The sequence below is a fragment of the Lepus europaeus genome, chromosome 1 (assembly GCF_033115175.1).
Source record: "Lepus europaeus isolate LE1 chromosome 1, mLepTim1.pri, whole genome shotgun sequence".
Taxonomy (NCBI): domain Eukaryota; kingdom Metazoa; phylum Chordata; class Mammalia; order Lagomorpha; family Leporidae; genus Lepus; species Lepus europaeus.
The window spans coordinates 3236970-3260432 of NC_084827.1; the positions used below are offsets into that span (position 1 = coordinate 3236970).

Here is a 23463-nt window from a genome sequence, read left to right on the forward strand (position 1 = left end):
TGGGCGTGTCCACACCTCTCCGGTGATCTCAAATCTTCTGTATTAAGTGGGATTAAGGCCGTCTGAGCAGGGGCGACGTTGAAATGTGAGCTGGATGAGCATTGTTTGTGGTACTTCCTTCCTCACTGCTCGGGGTAACCGATCATTCAGTGCTGGATTATTCATTCTTCCTAGGAAGGAACCTGACCGCCTGCCTCCTTTCTTCTTTCCGTTTAGCAGTTAGGTTCTTGGGAAAATGCTCTTGGCTGGCTTTGTATTATCAAAAACGTTGCTCCTTGTGTTGTTAACTGTGGCGCCCACCAGAATCCATTCCCAGGCACCATTTGACTGCACAGTTCCCGAAGGCAAGGGTGCTACACTTTTCCTAGTCCAGGCGTCACTGCCATGCACTTGTCCTTTCCCGTTGATGGTAGAATTTTTCTTTTGCTTAAATCCTGAGTCAGCAACGCGGATGACGGAATTTTAATGCCATTGATTAGCTCTGTGTATGCTTGTTTCCTCTGTTACGTGCTCCGAGGAGTTGTTAGTAGGACTGCTTTCTGCCGTCATGACAGAGGGAACTTCTTCATTGTGTTGTGCTTGGGAGAGAAGATAGACGGCGCCTCAGGAGCAGGCAGCAGAAGCCCTCAAATCCTTTAAGTCACTACGCCCTGGCTTCCTGGCACAGAGATCGCAATGCACTTGGAACTTCCTGACTGGGAGAGTGGCTCTGCTTGTGCAGGGCACACCTACTTCAGACACCAGCTGAGCTTGTTTTAGTGAGATGCTTTGGGGTGGGATCCCTGGATGACTTCAGAATGGGGACAGGTGGCCAGAAAAACAAACGCATTCTTTGGGCTATGTGGTGGGACTGAGCCCTGAGCCTGTGATTCTAGATTGGGGTGGAAAACATCTAAGTCCTGCAGAATCGTTCTGGTCTTGCCCTGCCAAGGCAACTGCTTGCAGGACTCAAATGCAAGGTGAGGTTAGAGATAAGAGTCTGTTCGTTATGCCAGTTTTCCGGCTTTGTTTCGATGATTGCCCCATCCCATCATGGAGTCCAGGGCATCATCCAGCTGGACACGTCTTAAAAATGGAGCTCATTGGCCGGCGCCGCGGCTCACTGGGCTAATCCTCTGCCTGCGGTGCTGGCTCCCCGGGTTCTAGTCCCAGTTGGGGTGCTGGAGTCTGTCCCGGTTGCTCCTCTTCCAGTCCAGCTCTCTGCTGTGGCCCGGGAGGGCAGTGGAGGATGGCCCAGGTCCTTGGGCCCTGTGCTCGCATGGGAGACCGGGAGGAAGTTCCCGGCTCCTGGCTTTGGATCAGTGCAGCGCCAGGCGTGGTGGCCATTTGGGGGGTGAACCAATGGAAGGAAGACCTCTCTCTCTGTCTCTCTCTCTCTCTCTCTAATTCTGCCTGTCAAAAAAAAAAAAAAAAAAAAAGAGCTCATTGTCAGTTGGAGTGAGGCTTTTTTGTTAGCTGGATCAAAAACCTGCCATTCTTAATCAACTTTCAGTATGCTCCCAAAATTCCTAATGCAAATATTCACAGAAGCAGGAGAAGAGAAAGTGCCTGTGTTAAGCTAAAAGTCTGAAAAGGGTATGGAAGATGACTTTATTATGCTTACATGGGTTCCCGGGTGGACTTGGTGTTAAGCAGAATGCTAGCCAGAGTTCATTCTCTAATACAGTATCCATATGGGATACTGACGCTGCTGGCTGCGCCTGTACCTCGGTGTCTCCCCTCTACCCGTGTTCTTTAGAAATACCTCCTCTGGCCTGCTGGGTGGAAAGAGCACATTTTGGATCGAGAGATCTCTTTTCCCCCAAGATGCTGGCTTCTCAAAATGAATGCATTCCTCTTGCCAACACTCAGTCAACCTCTGGTGAAATACAAGGTCAAGAAGCAAGGGCCTGATTATTTGTCCAGTAGCACCTATTTTCTGCTAACTTTACTAAAAAATCTAAACACCCACAGAATGATTACCCAGTGACTAAATGGGCCTTGGTCAGTTCAGGTGTCTCCCTGATTTCTTTGTCCCCACAGGTCACCAGATCTGATTCTTTGTGTTTCTTTTCCTAGTTTACTTCTGCTTCTTCCAAAGAAGAGTGTGCTTGTATTTGTCTCTTGACTTTTCGGGATGCTGACATTAACTACTACACTAACAGGATGTTTTTCTTTTTTTCCTCCAGTGTTTCTGCACAGATGTTTCTGTTATAGGTTGTAGTTCAGGCAGTTCGCTCAGAGATTCCAATAATTATGGGATTTTTTTTCTTCGATTATTATTTGATGCCATTTTTTAAATTCCCCACCAGTGCTAATGCATGCTAAATGTTTTAAATAACTGAGAAAAATATTGTTAGGCTGCAGGTTGTGGATAAACTCAAATTCGGTGTGAAATGTTTATAGAATGGAGGGATTAACCATCTAAACTTTCATCGATGTGTATTTTGTGATTTGTCAACACAGGGATGACCTTATTTCCTTATTCCGTCTAGTGTTAACTGGCATCTCCATGATTACTCATTATTGAATACCAGTTTCGCGTGATTTGGTGTTTTATATTTGTACTGATGACTGGTGATGTATCTGTAACTTGTATCTTTCAGTTGTATGGGGTTTTCCTTTACATGGATTGACGCTAAGGAAACAGTGTGATGTCTTTTTGGTAAACCGCCTGCTGCATCATTGTGTAACCCTTACAGTTCTTCTGACCTAAATCCTAGTTAATCAGAAAAAAAAAATCATTAGCATTTTCATTGTTTCCTTGGTATTCTCACTGGTTACACTATTTTCTCTCTCAAAATGGATGATTTTTAGGCCCCAGAGATCAAATGCTCTTCCGTAGGCTGCGTTTGCTCCTGCTTGGTCACCTGTATTTTGGGCAGAATGATCCACTTTTCCCATGTACCACGAGAGGCTCGCTGCAGTGGCCATGGTCTGAGCGGGAGGTTGGGTCGGGCGTGAGCAGGGAGGTGCTGTGTGTGTAGGGAAAGCTCTCCCCCTCTGCACTCCCCTCTCAAATTCGTTTCATCTTTGCTCCCATTTCCTTCCCATCCGGCTGCTCCATGGACAACCACTGGGCGCAACCACTGGCAACATAATGATTAATTATTCTAGGAAGCTTGGAGAAGTTGACATGGTTGTTATCAGCATCTAAACTGGAAATCTGTTTTGAGTAAAGCAAAAACTGCGTTTTCACATACTGAAGGAAGAGCTGGTGATAGAAATCGCTATACGATTTGCTTCTAGACTGTAGTGGGAAATATTCTTTTTGGGAAATGGGGTATGTCAGTGTGAGTTTTCTCTCAGTGTTAAGTTGTTATTGAAATAACTTATCTTGTTTTGCAGTCTTAAAGTAATAAATAAAGCATTTATGGCTTGGAATAAATTGAGAGCATCCTGTTACCTGACGTAGCAGCCAAGTTGGTATTCTTTTAAAGCCTCAAACAGTGACATCAGCAAATTTTTTCTTATCCAGAGGCTTCTGATTTCTTTGTCAAAGAACCCACATTTTAGGTCTGGGCAGACATTCAGGGACTTTTTTTGATATGAATACATTTTGTAGCACCTTTTTAATGTGTTTAGCTTCAGTTCTCAGGAGACAATTTGTATAATGGAAAAAATATGGGGTTAGAATTTATATACAGTATTTTTGTCTGCTTACAGGGTCTCTGGTTCATATTTGGACTTCTGGAATTAACAGAGTAACAATTAACAATCTGGAACTTTCTGAGGACCAGACTCAGTTCATCAGCCACTGGGCAGTTCTCGTAGTGCATCCTGCTGCACCAAAACGAACTTGTCGGCCTCTGTAGAGGGCCTAGTTCCCCTCCTTTCCCCCCTTCCCTCTCTTCCTCCTTTCCTCTCTTATTTGAGAAGCAGAGTTACAGAGAGAGGGAGAGACAGAGAAGTCTTCCATCTGCTGGCTCACTCCTCAAGTGGCTGCAAAGGCCGGACTGGGCTGATCCGGAGCCAGGAGCTGCTTCTGGGTCTCCCACGTGGATGTAGGGGCCCAAGCATTTGGGCCATCCTCCACGGCTTTCCCAGGTGCACTAGCAGGGAGCCGGATCAGCAGTTAAGCAGCTGAGCCTTGAACCGGTACCCGTATGGAATGCTGGCTCCACGCTAGTTCGATTTCTATAATGCGTGTGCCTATGCGCGCGCACACACACACACATCCTGGGATTTTCTTATCTGGTGACATTCCCATAATGGTTGGGCATTTTTGTCTTGTCCTGCACTGTAGCGACGCCTACGCTTGTCCTCTGGTGCTCACACTGACAAACCTGGCCAGCTGGTGTTTCAGGAGTCCCCTTCAGTTTTTGGGGAGGACAAAGTCCGGCTGTCTGAGCACTGAGTCTCCTGCTCAAACATTTGCCACTTACTTATTAAACAAGTGTTGAGTGCCCTCTGTCTGAAGAGTCAGTGCTGTGGGCTGGAAGAGAGAATGGGGAATTGTCTATGACTTCTGGCAGCTTGTAACCCAGGAGGGAAGATAAAGCAAGAATTCTAGGAATGGTTCGAGGGCCTGAGGGTATTGTATTTGGCCTGTTTTTAAGGAGAGGAATGAAATGATCACATTGGGGCAGGCAATTGGCGGAGTGATCAGATCCGCACCCCATTGTCCGGCTTCCTGTGGCTGTGCACCTTGGGAGGAGGCAGCGGTGATGGGCTGGGGACTTGGGTGGCTGCCACCCACACGGGAGATCAGCCGTGACTTCTTCCTTACTGGCTTTGCCCTCGCCCAGCCTGGCTGCCGCGGTCATTTGAGAAGTGAACCAGCCGATGGGAGAAGTCTGACTCCTCTCGGTCTCTCCCTTTACCTTTCTGCCTTTGAAATAAATAAAATTAAGGAAAAAGTGACGAAATCCTTGTTCAGTAGGCTCCACTGTGTCTATTAGCAATAGTAAAACAAGCAGTTAGAGCAGGAGCAGCATTTAGGGGAAATACGGAAAACTTGACCTCTTCCCGTTACGCAGCAGATTTTTTCTGACTTTCAAGTGAGGTGCGGTGTCAACTTACTAGAGTCATTTGGCATTCTCTGACGAACGTCCCAATATTCCTGCGCTTTTTCTCCTTCACTCTGCTTCTGTACTGTATATAATTTTATCTAGTCTGATGCTTCTCCTGCCATTTTGGCCAAGTTGACTTTCTGGGATCCCAGCCCCGTGTTTCTCACCGTGCCTTAGACCCTCTGCTTGGCCTCCCAGCTGTCCAAGCCTGTTTCCTCTTGCATCTGGGCCTCCTGCTCTGTTCCATCTCCTTAACGGCACTGCCTGCCCCCAGATTGCTCAGTGCACAATGTGGGTACCGTTTTTGATCCCTCCTTTTTTTTTAAGATTTATTTTGAAAGATAGATAGAGATCCGTCTTCCGTTCACTCCCCAGATGACTGAACAGCCAGCCCTGGGCCAAGTGGAAGCCAGGATCTTCTTCCAGGTCTCCCAAGTGTGTGGCAGGGGCCCAAGGACTTGGGCCATCTTCCACTGCTTTCCCTTTTTCCATTAGCAGGGAGCTGGATGGGAAGTGGAGTAGCTGGGACTCGAACCGGCACCCATATGGGATGCCCGCGCTACGGACAGCGACTTTACCTGCTATGCTACGACGCTGGCCCCTGATCCCTCCTTTTCCATTAATTTCCACGAGCCGTCCCTGAAGTTTATCTCCTGCTGTGTGTCCTCCTTGTTGCTCTACCGCGCTCCTGTTCCGGTCACCAGCACTGAACCGCGTGACCGAGCGAGCCTCCTTGGTCTCCCCGGACTCAGTCTTACCTTCTGACCAGTGCCTGCCTTCAGTCTGCAACCAAAGGGTCCCTGTGAAATGCACATCTGGCCACGTCAGTTCTCTTCAAACTCTGATGGCTCCTCTTGGTCCTTAGAACAAAATCCAGAATGCCCTGAGCAATGAGCAGGCCTTTGGGGCCCTGGTCTTCGCCTGGTTCTCGGAGTCTCGGGCCTGGCAGCGCCTGCACGGCTTGCGCCCCCAGCTGTCCTGAGCTGCTCATGCGCTGGCACGGGCATCCGTTTACGTGCTGTTGCCTTTGCCTGGGTTCTACTCCCTGTTTTTGCTTGGCTATGGCTTATTTCTGTGCTGGACCTCGGCGTCAGTGTCGCTGTCTGTAAGGAACGTCTCTACTTCCCTCAGAGCTTGGTTAGACACCCCTGTTGCGTGGCCTTTATGGAGCACATAGAGGTCATACTGCATAGTGATTGCTTGTTGACGTGTCGTCTTTCCCTTCTATGCTGGGAACGTCACGAGGGAGGAAAGTGGGACTTCTTCGCCGGCATATTGGCGCCTGGCGTATTACCTACCAAGAACTGGTCCTTTACTTGGCTACCAGTCCTCACCAAGAGCTGCTGTTGGCCGGTGATCCTGAGGGACCCTGCTCATTGTGCTGTGCTGGCACTTAGGTTAAATGAGTGTTTTCCTATTTTTGGGAGCTTAATCACACCTGAACTTTCAAACAACATTATCTAAATGTAAATTGTGGAAGTTATATTGGATGAGGCTAGGAAGCAATTTATAAATTTAATGTATCGTGAAGTATACCTTTGAATTGTCCACTCAGTGTTGACTGAAGTCAAGAAAAGGCATTTGGGCAGTTCCGTGGAGTCGGTCGGCAAAGGGCTGCAGCCCGGCGTCCCGGCCCGCCTTGCCCGCAGCCCGGCATCCCGGCCCGCCTTGCCCGCAGCCCGGCGTCCCGGCCTGCCTTGCCCGCAGCCCAGCTTCTCATCTCTGAGTGGTGCTGTGTATGACGTGGTGACGCCTGCCTTGCAGCGCTGTGACGGAGATGAGACGTCGATGAAACGACTGCTGTTGGGTAGTTACCGTGTGGTTTTAAGTCACCTTCAGTTCCAGCTCTGCCGCTCTCACTGAAACGCTTTGGGTTTCCTTTCTGAAATGGCTTTCCGAGCTTGCTCGGATGTCGGACAACCTCAGTGGAGACATCTTTTTTTTCTTTGAGGATGTGTTTGATGTTTAGGAACAGCCTTGTTCAAAGTAGGATCAAGATAGTTACCACTGCTTTTGATATTGAAGTGAAGTGTGATGATGAGATTTTCTTCTGTAGTATCCAACGTGGTGCGTATTCCACCTTTCTTACAGGTGGCACTAACAGTGTATTCTACTTGGCACGTTAAATTCAGAGTTAATTCTCAGACTTTGACTATGAAGAGCACTCTGACAAATCAAGCAGCGTTAAGATCTTTAGATACGTTGTCGCAGCCATCACAACTCGGCTTGTGGCAATAAAGAGTTGGGGGGGGGGGTATTTGGTGATGATGACTTAGAGGAGCCTGATGCCTTTGGATGTCTGTCTGTCCTTTGTGGAAGGGCTCTGGAACCGCATGGCAAAAATGAGGCGAGACTGGCAGGGAGGTAGAGACGGGTTTGCAGCCTTCACAGAATCTTTCAGAGCTTGTGCGGGAAAATCCAGAGTGAGTTCATAGTGTAAAGGGTTGGAGGCACAAAGTAATGTTTCCCTAGCAAACAGCAAAGCACAAGGGTGGAAGGGTGTTCCTGGGGCCGTGTAGAAGGTGGGCTGGGCATCAGCGCAGTCCAGGGAGAGCCAGTGGCCAGTGGCTGTGCCCACTCACAGTCCAGTGTGACTGGCGTTCAGTTTCGGCTCTCCTTGTATATGGACAGACGTGAAGTATTCGTAAACTACGAGGGGTTGTCAGTGTTAATTGTTTTAAACTGTCTTACTGGTTTTTACCCACATTGACCCTATTGTTTGTTGTTGCTCTAAGATGACTCACTGATGACTGATGGTGAGGGAAACGACAGCAGAGCAAGGGGCAGCAAGAGCGTGCCTGTGTTCTGGGGGAAGCGGAAGGTTGCACAGCTCTGCTTGCCGCCCGGGCGGGAGCAGAGTCTCACAGGCACTGGGACTGGGCCTTGTTGTGAGGACCCAGACCCCACCAGGCACTGATTCCCTAAAATCTCTACCGAACAACGTGGGCTTTGAGATACTGGTTCTCGTTTAACGGACGCTTATTCTTGGGCTTCAGACTTGCAGCATTGGTACTCTGCCTTGGGTAGTGGTTTCCTGTTGTGAGAGATTGCTCGATGAAACTCAGGCTTATTCTGCAGCTCGGCTAGGGGAGACAAGTCAGTGAGCAGCTCTGACTGGCTGTGGACAAAGGCAACCGGTTGTTTGTTTTCATTTATTCTCATTCAAATTTCAGTACCACAGTGGACTTTGAATAACTGAAAGTAGTGCAGAATTCAAGGTCTTTGATGTTAGAAAAAGCAAGGAAGAGAACATGGCCTTTCCTTTCTTTGAAATTTTTTCTGCTAGGTTGGTTATTGGTCATCTTTTCTAGGTATTAGTTGCTTTTTTATTTTATTTTATTTTATTTTATTTTTTTTATTTTTTGAAAGAGTTGGAGGGAGGGAGGGAGAAGTAGAGATCGTCCACCCTCTGGTTCACTCCCCTGGTGGCCACAACAGCTGGAGCTGGGCCAGCCTGGAGCTGGGGAGCTTGTTCCTGGTCTCCCACACGGGTGCAGGGCCTAAGGATTGGACCACCTTCTGCTGCTTTCCCTGGTGCGTTAGCCAGGAGCTGGATTGGAAGTGGAGCAGCCGGGTCTTGAACCGGTGCCCCCAACCCTGGCCCCATGTAGGATGCTGGCATCTCAGGCAGAGGCTTAACCTATGCCAAAACACTGACCCCTAGTTTCTTTTTTTTGACAGGCCGAGTGGTTAGTGAGAGAGAGAGAGGTCTTCCTTTTCCGTTGGTTCACCCCCTCAGTGGCCGCTGCGGCTGGTGTGCTGCGCTGATCTGAAGCCAGGAGCCAGGTGCTTCTCCTGGTCTCCCATGCGGGTGCAGGGCCCAAGGACTTGGGCCATCCTCCACGGCACTCCCGGGCCACAGCAGAGAGCTTGACTGGAAGAGGAGCAACCGGGACAGAATCCGGCACCCCGACCAGGACTAGAACCTGGTGTGCCAGCACCGCAGGCAGAGGATTAGCCTAGTGAGCCGCGGGGGTGGCCGTGACCCCTAGTTTCTTAACTGGGGTTAAGCAGGTTCAAGTTGTCAATGTGTGTAGCACTGACTCTTAATGGAGAAGATCCTGGAGCTGTCTAGGCAGTTGGCGCTATTTAAAGTCCTCTCTGGTTTAAACCTCCTTTAGAGCCCTTTTTAATTTAATTCTTACTTATTGCTGAATAAGCTAGGTACTTTGGTTACATGACCAGGAAATTTTACTTTTTCACATGGATACCTCAAGAATTCGTTTAGTCATGCTAAATCTCACATCTTTTCCATTTAATTATAGTTTGCTAACTGTATTTTTCCATTTTAGAGACTATTAAAACATTTGCATCCATTAACCAGTACAAATATGAGCATTTAAAAAAATAATTTTTAGGTCATCAAATTCTGAGAGAAGGTTTTTATTTTTGGAAGCCAAAATTTTTCCTCTTGACAAAATTTTCCATTTATTATATAACTGAGTGTTTGTGATAAAACAAGGGACTTATATAAAATAGTAGCAAAAGCGAGTAAACATCAGATTTCTGGCAAATGACCTCAGTAATTTCCATTGAATATGAATTCCATTGAATGCAGGAGGCAAATGACCTGAGTAATTTTCCCTGGTTAAGAAATTGTGGGAAGTAGGGAATGCGTGTGCGGGCGTGTGTGTGTGTGAATTTTTCATCCTTGTTTTAACAGATTCCCACAGACTTAGAGGTTCAACAGTGTCTCATCACGCACTCTGTGGGTTCGCAGCCTTGTTGGTGTTGCCCGGGACCCTACCTTCTGGGGCTCTAGGAGGCTGTCCATTCCCTGGCCTTCCTGGTTGCTGGAGCTACGCATGTCTTGATGCCTGCCCACCCTCCATTTCCAAAGCCATCAAGGCTGTGTGCTTATGACCCTTCTTTTTCTTTTTGTTTAAAGATATATTTATTTATTTGAAAGTCAGACTTACACAGAGAAGGAGAGGCAGAGAGAGAGAGGTCTTCCATCCGATGGTTTACTCACCAATTGGTCACAACGGCCGGAGCTGCGCCGATCCGAAGCCAAGAGCTTCTGGGTCTCCCGTGCAGGTGCAGGGGCCCAGGCACTTGGGCCATCCTCCACTGCTATCCCAGGCCATAGCAGAGAGCTGGGTCGGAAGTGGAGCAGCCGGGACACGAACCGGTGCCATATGGGATATCTGCACCGTAGGTGGCAGCTTTCCACACTACGCCACAGTGCCAGCCCCTTCTTTGTTTCTGGTAACATTTGGGAAGGCTGCTGTGCTTTAAGGACCCTGTGCTTAGACTGGGCCTGTCCAGAATCTAAAATAATCTCCACATCCAAGGTCCTGAATTTAATCCCAGCTGCAAAGTCCCTGTTGTGGAGTGAAGTCACGTGTCCTCTGGCGATGAGGATGTGGACGTTACAGGGGGAGGGACGCTGTCCTGCCAGCCGTAGTATGGAGATACTTGCATTTAACACAAAATTTCATCCATAGAAAGTGCCCGTGGTTTGCTACCAGGTCCGTAAGAAGCGTCCACATGGCGTCTTGAGGGAAGAGGGGTGTGGGTCAGGATCTCGATCTGTCGAGGCTCATGGCCGTTCTGCTTTGTTTCTTTCGACAGCGATAACCTGCTGAGGAGAGCAGCCTGTCAGGAAGCTCAGGTAACGCCACTCTCGGGGCAGAGTTGGGGCTCCCTTATCTCCACTGTGCAGGAGACCCAGGCTGCTCCAGGGACCTGGGCAGTGTCGTGTCCAGTGTTTTGGCTCCTCTTCCTCACAGTCGGGGGATGAATCGGCTGAGAGCCAACTCTGAGTAGAAGGGGAGGAAGCTGTCCATCTGCTGAAGAGCAGCTCTGACGCCCACCCCTTCAGACTGGGTTGCTTCTGGATCATTCCCAAGAACGCATAACTGGACTGGCTGGAGCTCTGGGAACTTGTTTCTGCAGTTGTCCTTGAAGATCTGGCTACACTGTGAATCACCACTGATCCAATACCCCCCAAGGATATCAGTTCAAAACAGGTGTTAGCGCTGAAAGTCAAATCCTCTTCAAATGGTTGATTCATAGTTTTAAATCCCATCTGTGTAGCACAACTGGCTCTTACCATGTGTACTGCTTGCCCAGCTCCATGAGGTTTACTTAAATACTCGCTTGTCTGGGAGTATATTTATAGCTGAACGGTGAATGCTTTGAACTGTAAGATCGTAGTTCTCCTCCCTTCCGGTTTGTGAGTTACACCTTGGGCTGAATGTCTGGGACTCAGTTACTGTTTGGTTATGTCAGTGAAGCTTATGACGTCAGAAGTACCACGAAAGAAACGTGAAGGTCAAAAACAGCAAAGGGATAAAGAATTTAGTCGGAGAAGTGTTTTTTTTTTTAATTTTTTTTAATAGAAAACATTTAATAAATACAGATTTCAAAAGTACAACTTGTGGATTAGTGGGTTCTTCCCCCATAACCACCCTCCCACCTGCAAACCATCCCATCTCCTACTCCCTCTCCCATCCCATTCTTCGTTAAGATTCATTTTTAATTATCTTTATATACAGATCAACTCTAAGTAAAGATTTCAACAGTTTGCACCCACACAGACACAAAGTATAAAGTACAGTTTGAAGACGATTGTTATCGTTAATTCTCATAGTACAACACTAAGGACAGAGATCCTACATGGGGAGCAAGTGCACAGTGACTCCTGTTGTTGATTTAACAAATTGACACTCCTATTTATGGCGTCAGTAATCACCTGAGGCTCTTGTCCTGAGCTGCCAAGCCTATGGAAGCCTCTTGAGTTCACAAACTCCAACCTTATTTAGACAAAGCCATAATCAAAGTGGAAGTTCTCTCCTCCCTTCAGAGAAAGTTACCTCCTCCTTTGATGGCCCCTACAAAAGTGGTTTTCAGAGTTCATGCTTGTTTCCGAAATAAATGACCATGAAGACAGATACTATTCACAAATTTAACTCTTTAAATTCATGTTTTAAGCATTTGATTTTTTTTTTTCAGTGTGTTATGATTCTAAGTTGTTTTGGAAACCAATTCAAATAAACTTAAGTAATAACTGAGGTGGTCACTGCCCCAAGCTGGCCGTTAGCAATGGAGACTCCTCTTGGGAGAAGAACTTGAGCTTTGAGTACATAAGATTCTAGGAGCTACGAAATCAGGACAAGGAGGAATAATCTAGTCGTGTAGATCTGGAATGCTGGAGAGCTTTATTAATTAAATCATTTCTGGCCACATTCAAGAAAGAGTATAAGTAAGAAAAGAACAAATTATAGTATTTGGACATTTGTTGGCAAAATGCTAAATCTAACACTGAAAACAGAAGGAAATGATAAATACCAGCACCTTTCTATATGTAATAAATGTATATTAGAAAGATTTATTTACTGGGGCCATTACTGTGACACAGGGGGGGTTAAAGCCCTGGCCTGCAGTGCTGGCATCCCATAGGGGTGCTGATTCAAGTCCTAGTTACTCCACTTCCAGTCCAGTTCCCTGCTGATGTGCCTGGGCACACAGCAGAGGATGGCCCAAGTGCTTGGGCCCTGCACCCACATGGAAGATCAGACGAAGCTTCTGGCTTCAGATTGGCTCAGCTCCAGCCATTGCAATCATTTCGGGAGTGATCCAGCAGATGGAAGACCTCTCTCTCTCCCTCTCTCTCCCTCTCTCTCCCTCTCTCTCCCTCTCTCTACCTCTCTCTACCTCTCTCCCTCTCTCTGTAACCCTTTCAAATAATAAAATCCTTTTAAAAAGATTTATTTATTTGAAAAGCAGAGTTGGAGATATCTTCATTCACTGATTCACTCCCCAAATGGTTCCAACAACTGGGGCTGGGCCAGGATGAAGCCAGGAGTCAGGAACTCTGTCCTGGTCTCCCAGGCACATTAGCGGGGAGTTGGATCAGAAGCAGAGCAGCTGGGACTCAAACCGGTGCTCATAGAATGTTGGCGTTGCAGGAGGCAGCTCAACACACTTTGCCACAAGTCTGGCCCTAGAAACGTTCTTCAAAGCAAGAAATAATCAGTCATGAGAAAGAATCTAGTGGATTGTCGGGTAGATTTAGTGAGTTATTTGATAAGCAATCTTTGCATAACTTCAGTTTTTCTCCTGACTCTCCTTTCTGGAATTCTAGAATCGTAGAACTTGCTGCCTTGGTCCAGACCTCCCCACCATCCAAGACTCTGATCTTGGCCCCTCTTGGTGCTGTCGCTCTCGTTCTCTTTGTCCACTGCATTCTCCAGTCCAAACCGAATGGCAGCTGCTCCCACTCAGCCCCCATGTTCACTCCCAGATCTAGTTCTCTGCCTCACCCTTCACTGTTCTTTAGTGCTGAGACAATGAAAGACTGAATTTTGGAGTTAGGTAAAAATTCTTGGCTTGTGACATTGAATAACTTAACTTTTGGAATCTTGGCTTTCTAATCTTAAAAATGAGATTGTTTATACTCTGTGGTTTCTGAGAACTGAGAATTGTGTGTGTAAATGCAGCTATTCGGGGCTTAGTAAATACTGCCTGCATTTCTGTGTGAGCTGCTGCTGTTCAGAGTCGCAAAGAGGAGGAGGCAAATAGAGGGCTTCATTTCTCGTTTGTATAAAGATATGAAGATGAGTTGGTAGTTTTATGAACAAGCTATACTAATAAAAGTTGAAGAAAAGGATTATACTCAGAAAACTAAAAACACTCCCTCCAGACAGCCTGTGGTGTTACAGGTTTTATGTTTATAAAAAAACCTAACCATATCTTACAGAGAAAAGAAAAAGTTCCTCCAGTAGGTGAGGCAAGGTGTTTATTCCAGTATAAAATTGAGCCTTCTGCCATTAAATAATGGTACACATTTGATGTTAATATGTGATCATAAAAGATACGGCATCCACTCTGGGGAGAAAACCAAATCTGTAGGAGTGAGTGTTTTGGAATTAAAGAATGTGTGTGATCTGAGTGAAAGGACATTTATAGAAAGCTGTTCTTTTTTCTTTTTCAGGTGTTTGGCAATCAACTCATTCCTCCCAACGCACAAGTGAAGAAGGCGACGGTCTTTCTCAATCCTGCAGCTTGCAAAGGGTAGTTCAGTCTGTGCTGTTCTGTGTTCAGCTTTTCTAAGGGGAAAAATCACAGCCCATCAAGCAGCTGGTTAGATTGTGTGGAATTGGAAGAAGTAGCTTCCGTACTCCTTTAGCACTAAGATTCATCTGTAATGTAGAAATAACACCTAATAAGAAATAACTATAAAGCTAATTGATGCTTAGCCCAGTTGTCTAATTGAAGTTTAATAAGCATTGAGAGTTAACACACTCAAGGAAGTCTTATCTGCTTGAACATAGTCCCCGTGGGAGCGGCCGCTCTGCCGTGTGGCGTAATTGTTGGTCCATTTCTGTCGGTAGGATGTTCAGAGATGGCTAGGAGCACCGGTGGCTTTGGAGGGCAGAACATTCTTCCCGGAAGGCTTGGAACCTTGAGCTGGGTCTTGGGGAAGACTCTGTCCTCCTGACTGAGGAGGTGGCCCCTGGGGCGCGAGGGCCCTGCTTGTGCCCTTGTTTTACCACAGGGCAGTCTGCGAGGAGACTGGGGGAGTAGCTGGGGTGCCGGTAGATAGTGATGGGTTCGTGGGGTTCACTGCGCCAAATGTAGCACCGAAGGGGGGAGGCTGCGGGGGTTGGGCAGCTGGGAGTTCAGTCTGTTCTCTGGCAGAACCGCGCCGGCAGTGTTAGATGACAACTCTCACTTGGAAAGGTGAATACAGAGACGCCTGATGCCCTTGGAAGAAATCACTTAAAGCTTGTTAAAAAAAAAAAAGTTGAGGAAGAAAAAAAGTGGTATCTCTTATTTTCCTTCTGTCCACAACAGCTCATGTGGGCTTTCCTGAGGATTCGTCGTGCGTCACCTAGTGACAGGGACGTCCTGAGAGGTGCATTTTTGAGCAATCTGGCTGTACATTTCATTTCGTTCATTTTGTTGTGAGGTTTCATTGAGAGCACGTACACTAACCTAGATGGTATAGCTTATTACACACCTAGGCTGTCTGGTATAGCCCATCGCTCCCAGGTTAGTGTGCTACTGAAGCAGATATAGGCAGTGTGGGAGTAGTGGTATTTGTGTATCTAAATACAGAAAAGGCGCAGTGAGTACGGTGTAGGGCCAGGCATTTCCCCTGACCGTGAGGGTGCTGGTTAGGATGCCGGCCGTGTTGCAGCAACTCGATTGTATGTCTTCCCTCAGCTCCTAACTCTGGCTTCCTGCTATTGCAGACCTTGGGAGGCCGTAGTGATGGCTTAAGTAATTGGCCATCTGCCACCCACATGGGAGACTTGGATTGCGTTCCTGGCTCTCAGCTTTAGCTTTTGCTCGGCCCCGACTGTAGCTGGCATTTGGAGAGTGAACCAGCGGATAGAACTTTCTCACTCTTGTCTCTTTGCCTCTCAAAAAATTTAGAAAATATGGCATGAAAGATGAAAAGTGGGGTCTGTGCAGTACACCTCCCACGACTGGGACTGGCCGTTGCTGTGGGCGAGTCGGGATGAGTGCCTACGATGTTATACGCTACAGTAAGAAGTGTGCGTGGGGCCACAGTGGGAGTATACAAATCTTTCTTCAGTAATCACTTTAGCTCACTGTAACTTGTATGCTTCATAAACTTTTTTTGACTTCTGTACTAACACTTAGCTTAACTTTTTAAACTCTTCTGTTAAAACTAAGACACAAACATGCTAGCTTTGGTCTGTCCGGAGTTGGCCTTGTCCGTATCACTGACTGCCACAGCTTGTCCCACTGGGAAGTCTTCAGGAGTGGTCACGTGTACAGAGCGGTCATCTCCTGTGGTGACAATGCCTTTTGTGGAACAACTGAAGAACCTGCCTGAGACTGTTCTTATAACGAACTTTTTGAATAAGGAGTACGCTCTACCATAATGACTACAGTGTAATACATAAACCAGTGGCTGAATTTTTTATTATCACTATCATGTATTTCAGGTTGAACCTCTGTAATCTGAAAATCTGAAGTCTGAAATGCTCCAAAATTTGAAACGATCTCAAAGTTTCAGATTTTTTTTAAAGAGGTGTTTATTTGAAGGGCAGAGAGAAAAGGAGAGCGAAGTCTTCCATCTGTTGGTGCACTCCCCAAATGGCCGCAATGGCTGGAGCTGAACTGATCCAAAACAAGGAGCTAGAAGCTTCTTCTGGGTCTCCCACATGGGTGGCGGGGGCCCAAGCACTCAGGCTATCTTCCATTGCTTTCCCAGGCCATTAGCAGGGAGCTGAATGAGAAGTGGAGCAGCTGGGACTTGAACTGGTACCTGTTTGGGATGCCAGTGTTGAATGCAGTGGCTTTACACCCTATACCACATCACCAGCCCAAAAAGTTTCAAATTTTATAATGTTTTCTTTTCTTTTTTAAAGATTTATTTACTTATTTGAAAATCAGAGTTAGAGACAAGGAGAGGCAGAGAGAGGGAGAGGGAGGGAGGGAGAGAGAAAGAGAGGTCTTCCATCCGCTGGTTCACTCCCCAGTTGGCCGCAACAGCCAGAGCTGCTCTGATCCAAAGCCAGGAGCCAGGTACTTCTTCCTGGTCTCCCATGTGGGTGCAGGGGCCCAAGGACTTGGACCATCTTATACTGCTCTCCCAGACCATAGCAGAGAGCTGGATCAGAAGTGGGGCAGCCGGGACTCAAACCGGCGCCCATATGGGATGCTGGCACTGCAGGCAGCGGCTTTACCCACTACGCCACGGCGCCAGCCCTGGAACATTTTCAATTTGAGATTTTTGCATTAGGATTGATCGACTGGTAAAACTTATGCAGGTATTGCAAAATCTAAAAATCTGTGGATTGAAACTTCTGACTCCACTCGCTTTGGATAAGAGATACTGAACCTGTATGTGCACAGTTGGATGTGCTATGCATTGCTATAACCAGCAGCGTAGCTTTGTTTATCTGAGTCTCCCACGTGGGTGCAGAGGTCCAAGAACTTGGGCCATTTTCTGCTGCCTTCCTGGTCACATTAGCAGGAAGCTGGGTTGGAAGCGGAGGGGCGGGACTTGAGCTGGTGCTCCCGTGTGGGATGTGGCGTTGGCAGACGATGGCTTAGCCCACTGCGACAATACTGGTCCAGATTGGATTCTGAAAGATCTCAGTAACATTAAAACGAGAACAGCGACCACAAAACTGGTTGGGAGCAGACTGTAAGGATGAGGTCAGTGTTGTCTGAGTCTGACACAGCTCTGGAGTCGGTTTCTCTCGACATTTCTTGGGAGACAGTGGGGATTCACAGACAATGAAGACAAATTATTCCTTATTTAAGGAAGTAAGTTTTCTTTATTTGAAAGGCAGAGGCAGACAGGGAGACCGATCTCCCACCTGCTGGTTGAGTTCCCCCAGATGCCTGGGCCAGACTGCAGCCAGGCGCCCAGGACGCAGCCCGAGTCTCCCTGTGGATGGCAGGGGCTGCACTACAACGTCAGCACCTGCTGTGTCTCTGGGTGCACGTAGAGGAAGCTGGATTGGGAGCAGAGCTGGGACTGCAGCCAGGGGCTCTGATGCTAACTGCTGGGTAAAGTGCTGGCCCATGCTGCAGTTCTCATCCACGGTTTCAGGCGTCTACCCAGGTTGCCTCGGTGGGCTCATGTCCCTGCTTAGTTGAATGTTTGCCCAGCTTTGTTAGAGCTGCTTCCCTCCGCCTGTGAACACAGCAGTCATAGTGCCTGTTGGTTATTGTTGGGTAATACCAGTGCCGAGCGTTACCACCAAGTAAACAAGCTTAACCCCAGAGCCAGCCAGCATCCCATATGGGTGCCAGTTCGAGTCCTGGCTGCTTCACTTCCAATCCAGCTCTCTGCTGTGGCCTGGGATAACAGTAGAAGATGGCCCCAGTCCTTGGGCCCCTGCACCCACATGGGAAACCTGGAAGAAGCTCTGGGCTCCTGGCTTCAGATTGGTGCAGTTCCGGCCATTGCGGCCAACTGGGGAGTAAACCAGCGGATGGAAGACCTCTCTGTTTCTCTCTCTCTGCCTCTCTGTAACTCTTTAAAATAAATAAATAAGAAAACAAAACAAAAGCTTAACCCCAACTGAACACCAAGATCACTGCTTAGTCCGTGCTGGCCTGTGGCAGAGGACCACAGAGAATTTGGTCTGGGGCCTGGTCTGGGAGCTGTTAGGCTGCTAACTAGCTCTGTGAAACTGTGGGAGTCATTTCTTAGATCCTTAGTTGCTCACCTCTAAAATCAGAAAGGAAATGGCAGGTACCGGATAGAATGGGTGCCTTTGCTTTAAATGAGATACTGTGAAGCCGTGATCATCATTCCCATTTCCTGGTCGGTCTTCGTGGAAGCTGCCGCTGCCCGGTCTGAGCTGTGTGGAGGACATCCTCCACTTTGCTCTCCCATCTTCCCTAAAGCTCTCCACCTCTCTGCTGGCCTCCTTAATGCCTCTTGCATGTTCTGTTCCTGTACGAGAGACCTGATAAAGTAGCAGCTTGCTAGTTTCTGATGAAGCACGGCGATTTGTTCAGACTCTGGTCTGCTGTGTTGGGCTCCCGTGTCTACGACACCTCTGCCTTTTGCGTGTTTCTGCAGTGCTTTCAGATGTCGACACGTAACTGCACTTGCACTTTCCAGGGTGGACTCTTGTTCGAGGTTGTGGTGCCTCTGTCCGAGGGCAGGCGAGGACAGCGCCCCTGGAGAATGGCCCCCTTTTCTGGAGGCAAGCCCGCCTGCTCCGCCGTGGTCTGCCACGCTTCGCGAGGCTGCAACTGCTGCACCGTGGTGGCCGTCAAGGCTCTTCCCTGACAGATGATTTATAATTTATCATGGAGCTGGTTTAAGACTACATAAGAGCTTTAAGAAATAAGATGACACTGTTTAGCATTAATTAATAATGCATGAAAGAGTAATTGTGTGGACATCTGAGAGCCTGGAAATTGCTCCAAGTACATCAAGTTTTCCTTCAGCCTTGGTGCTGTCTCACCCCTAATTATGTAATAAATAATAGATTTTTCCATCTTTTAGAGGGCGCATTGGGAATAAAAAGGATTCACCCTCGTTTTAGAGCTTTTCTGAACCTGTGGCGTTGTAGAGATGTGGATGACAACCCAAGTGTTCCACTCTTGGTCTTTGTTGGAGATGTTAGCTTTGCCTATTGGTGTGGCACATCACCTTCTCCAGGGTTTGCTTTTAGGAAATGCATCAAGGACAGGCCACTCAATTGTTACACTTCACTACCTACTAGACTTTGAGACCAGTCCCTGGGCAGGGTGGGGGAGGGAGGGCTTTATAACTTCTGCAGTCCTTGCTCCCCAGCCGTGTTCTTTAGTCCTGACCTGAACTGGACGTAGTTCCCTTCCATAAGACGTCACAGTTGGATCACTTCCTTTTCCTCAGACTGCATGTCTGCGTTTGGGACGGGGCGTTCCTTCACAGATCGTCCGTGTCCACTTGGTGTGCCACGTGGAATCCTGGGGGCTAGGGCATTCCAGCGTTAGCAAGATTGGCTGTTCTTCAGGGCCTCCTGTGCAGTTCCAAAGGCAGTCTTGGCCATGTGTGCTCCCACAGGTGGGCAGAAAGTGCCGGAGTCCGCAGAAGGACGTGGCTGTGCCTGCAGGGTGGAGACGTGCCGCTGGCCAGTCTCCTGTTGCTACATTAGGTCGTTTCTGACTCGATCTTTCCTGGCAGAAATTCTGCTTTCGTGGAAAAGATTTTTGCTGTGTATCTGGGGATTTCACTACAAGCTGTAAATTCAAGGACTGGAGAAAGCCCTAGTATTTGAAATTCTTAGAACGGATGTTTCTTGCCTCACAAGATGTTTACTGAGCTAGGGTTGAAAGCACTGTTGGATTGACTCTGTTCTCTTGGGCCGGATGAGAAATGTTACAGGAAGTCACTTCCCTTTTCCCACGAGGATACAAGTTCCACGAGGCCACGTGGTTTGGTCTGCTTTGTCACGCCGTGTCCCCAGCTCCTCCAGCCCTGTCTGTCATGCAGTAGAGGCTGTTGACAGGCATTGAGTGTGAGCTATGATACGCGAATGGGCACAAACACGCTCAGACAGGGCCAGCTCGTGGAGGGTGTGAAGGTTCTAGTCCTCAGTGCATAGAACTCATGCTCCTCATTCAGCCTCCTGCGCTTGACCATGTCACATGGTCTACCTAGAGAACATGCTTGGGCTTCTTATCCTGCCCCTGAGAACCTGTGGTAAATGCTGTGCTTTCTCTCTCGTCTGCAGCAAAGCCAGGACTCTATTTGAGAAAAATGCCGCCCCGATTTTGCATTTATCTGGCATGGACGTGACCGTCGTCAAGGTGAGAATGGCTCTGGTGGCTTGTTTTGCCCAAGCTGCCACTCCTATGACATGCGCTCTCCTCTTGACTTCATAGCAGAAGGCACTTGTTACTAAGACAGGAGCAGAAGACTTAGTGGGGTGTCCCGTTCTGAGAATTAATGAGAGCGGTTTTATTTTTTCTAAACATTGTCACATTGTCAGCTTTTTATTTTCAGAATAGGACTGGCTGAGGCCTAGAGAGCTTGATACGTGTCACCTGAGAGGCAGGCTGCAGGGGCATTCCTTGTGGAAGATGGAAGTTGTTAAACCTAAGACATCTTCTCCTGGGGTGGGTGATGTGCACTCAGTGGGCTAGGCCACCACTCGGGACACCTGCACCCCAGAGAGAGTGCAGTCTGTGTCCCAGCATCTCTGCTCCCAGTCCTTGCTGCTGGGAGGCGGCTGAAGGACTTGGACCACCGCCACCTACGTGGGAAACCCAGGTAGTGTTCTGGGATCCCGATGTAAGCCTGGCTGTTGTAGGCATTTGGGAAGTGAACCAATGGACGGAAGGTCTCTCTGTCTCTCCTGTCTCTTTGTCTCACTCCTCTTTCCAGGTGGATGAAAATAAAACTCTTATAGAAGAAGGTTTTTCCTGAAAAAACAGACCTTCGTGATTGAGTAGTAACTTTCTTGTTTCACAAATAGGTAAAAATTTTTCTCTCTGGTAAGGAGTTATCTCTGATGAGGAATTTAATATTGTAGATCTCAAGAGTTTATGAGATTAGGGGCTGGCGTTAAGGCACAGCACGTTAAGCCACTGCCTGCAACACCGGCACCTCGTTTGGGTACTGGTTTGAGTCCCAGTTGCTCCACTTCCAATTTAACTCCCTGCTAATGTGCCTGGGAAAGTAGTAGACAATGGCCCAAGTCCTCGGACCCCTGTACCCATGTAGGAGACCCAGATGAAGGGTTCTCTCTCCCTCTCCCTCTCCTCCCCCCCCTCCTCCCCCCTCTCCTCCCCCCTCTCCTCCCTCCCCTCTCTCCCCTCCCACTCTTCCCTTCACCCCCCTCCTCCTCCATGTGTTTCTAACTCTGCCTTTCAAATAAATCTTAAAAAATTATTAAGATTAGAAAAGGCAACAAAAATGAGTTAGAAGAAATTGTTTGATTTCAGTAGATGACTCAGAATACCACTTTGTTGAATTTTAATTGACTTATGTGTGGAGGTGTACACAGGAGTATGTGTTTAGTGAAATTAGAAATCCCACACTCTGTAGATTTGTCTATTGCCCAATGTAGTTTTGTCCATTTTTGCTCCTTGAGAATGTTATTAGGTACAGTAAAGTTTCAGTTTACTTGATTTTTCTTGCATTTTGACCCTATGATAGAGTGACTCTCTTTAGCATTAATACTAGCTTTTGCTGTCATTCTGTATTACCTGGTATCAGTATTAATTATATTAGCTTCTTGGCCGGTGCCATGGCTTAACAGGCTAATCCTCCGCCTTGCGGCGCCGGCACACCAGGTTCTAGTCCCGGTTGGGGCACCAGATTCTGTCCTGGTTGCTCCTCTTCCAGGCCAGCTCTCTGCTATGGCCCGGGAAGGCAGTGGAGGATGGTCCAAGTGCTTGGGCCCTGCACCCGTATGGGAGACCAGGAGAAGCACCTGGCTCCTGGCTTCAGATCAGCACGATGCGCCAGCCGCAGTGGCCATTGGAAGGTGAACCAATGGCAAAAAGGAAGACCTTCCTCTCTGTCTCTCTCATTATCCACTCTGCCTGTCAAAAAAAAAAAAAATTATATTAGCTTCTTGTGTATTTTTTGCTGTTATAATATTTTTTAAAAAGGTCTATTTGAAAGGCAGAGTGAGAGCTAGAGAGATCGCTCTTCCGTTGCTGGTTTACTCCCTAGCAGGCCACAGCAGCCAGGTCTCTGCCAGGCTGAAGCCAGGAGCCAGGAATTCTGTCCAGGTCTCTGACATAGGTGGCAGAGAACCAAGTCCTTGGGCCATCTTCTGCCTTCCCAGGCGAGCGGAAGTGGAGCAGCCAGGCCTCAAAGCGGCACTCCGGTACGGGGAGCTGGTGTCTCAAGGCGGTCTGACCTGCCGCACGGTGCGGGCCCCACCGCGGTGCTGTGATTATGCACCCCTTTTCTTTCAACGTTTTTGTGGTCTGCATATTTAAGTTGCATTATGATTAAGGCATGAGAACAGGATATTTTAAAGACTTGACACTCCCCTCGGTATCTAGCTAGGGAGTGAGATCTCTCACACACCTCTCTGTGGCCTAGGTAGAGAATGACGACTCTGAGCGCCTCTTGTGTCTTTAGGGTGCCGTTCACCTCTGCTGGCCCTGCAGTCTCCCGTAGGCGTCTTTATATGGCCGTTGTGTTCCCTGAAGCTAGTGTCATTATCTCATATACCCCTTTGTCTTTTAACAAATCAGGATACAAATTATTCTAACAAATAAGGATACTTTTCTGTATAACTTTTTCTGTATAACTGCAGTGCGTTTTTATATCCAGTGAAAGTAACAATTCTTTTATGTCCTCTTATGCTAGCTAGCCCATGTTCAAATTGTCATGTGACCCATGTATTTGCAATTTCCCCCATTTTAGATACTTATTACTTGCAAGTACTTAAGTATTATGTGTGTTACATGCACAGAAACTAGAAATTTAAAAGGATGCGGTTTCAAAGTTGGGAATAATATTTTCTTATACCTCAAACAAAACAGAATTTGTTTCCCATCTTTTCAATGAGTTTTATTTCTGAATATCAAATTTACAAAAACGTTGTAAAAATAATTCAAATTCCTGTATCTACTATATCCAAACTCCCCACTTATTAACATTTTCCATGTCTGTGCACCCTTTCTCTCTACATATATGTGTATGCATATTCACATATAATTCATACATGTATATTCACACAATATACATGTGTATGTATATTCACATACAATTCCTATATTGTATGTATGTTCACATGTGTGTTCATATTCACATATGAATAGTTTAAGACTAAGTTGAATAAATACTGTCCCCTTATCTTTACATTTCTGTATTCCTAAAACCAAGGGCTTTCTTTTACATTACTACAGAGCAGTTTTCAAAGTCAAGGTAACTTTGACATGGTATTGTTATCTAACTTGTAGATTTTATCCAATTGAACTGTTCGACTAATGCTGTTGCTAACAAAATATTTTTTCTTGTTCCACATCCAATTCAGAATTGTATGTTAGATTTAATTGTCATATAAGGGTC

The 23463-nt window shown here is 47.3% G+C and overlaps 1 protein-coding gene across 6 annotated transcripts in view; it reads left to right on the forward strand.

Moving 5' to 3' along the window:
- Positions 1-23463, forward strand: part of AGK (acylglycerol kinase) — a 98044-nt gene that overhangs the window by 22502 nt on the left and 52079 nt on the right. For 5 of the 6 annotated variants that reach the window (XR_009865543.1, XM_062187379.1, XM_062187320.1 and 2 more), the window contains exons 3-5: positions 10566-10605; positions 13930-14009; positions 20162-20237. Coding sequence is in view for 5 of the 6 variants with exons in the window: in XM_062187379.1 (XP_062043363.1) it covers positions 10566-10605; positions 13930-14009; positions 20162-20237 (196 nt within the window). In the remaining variant the exon portion in view is untranslated. The remainder of the gene's footprint in view (positions 1-10565; positions 10606-13929; positions 14010-20161; positions 20238-23463) is intronic. The other variant, XM_062187559.1, reaches the window with a different exon arrangement.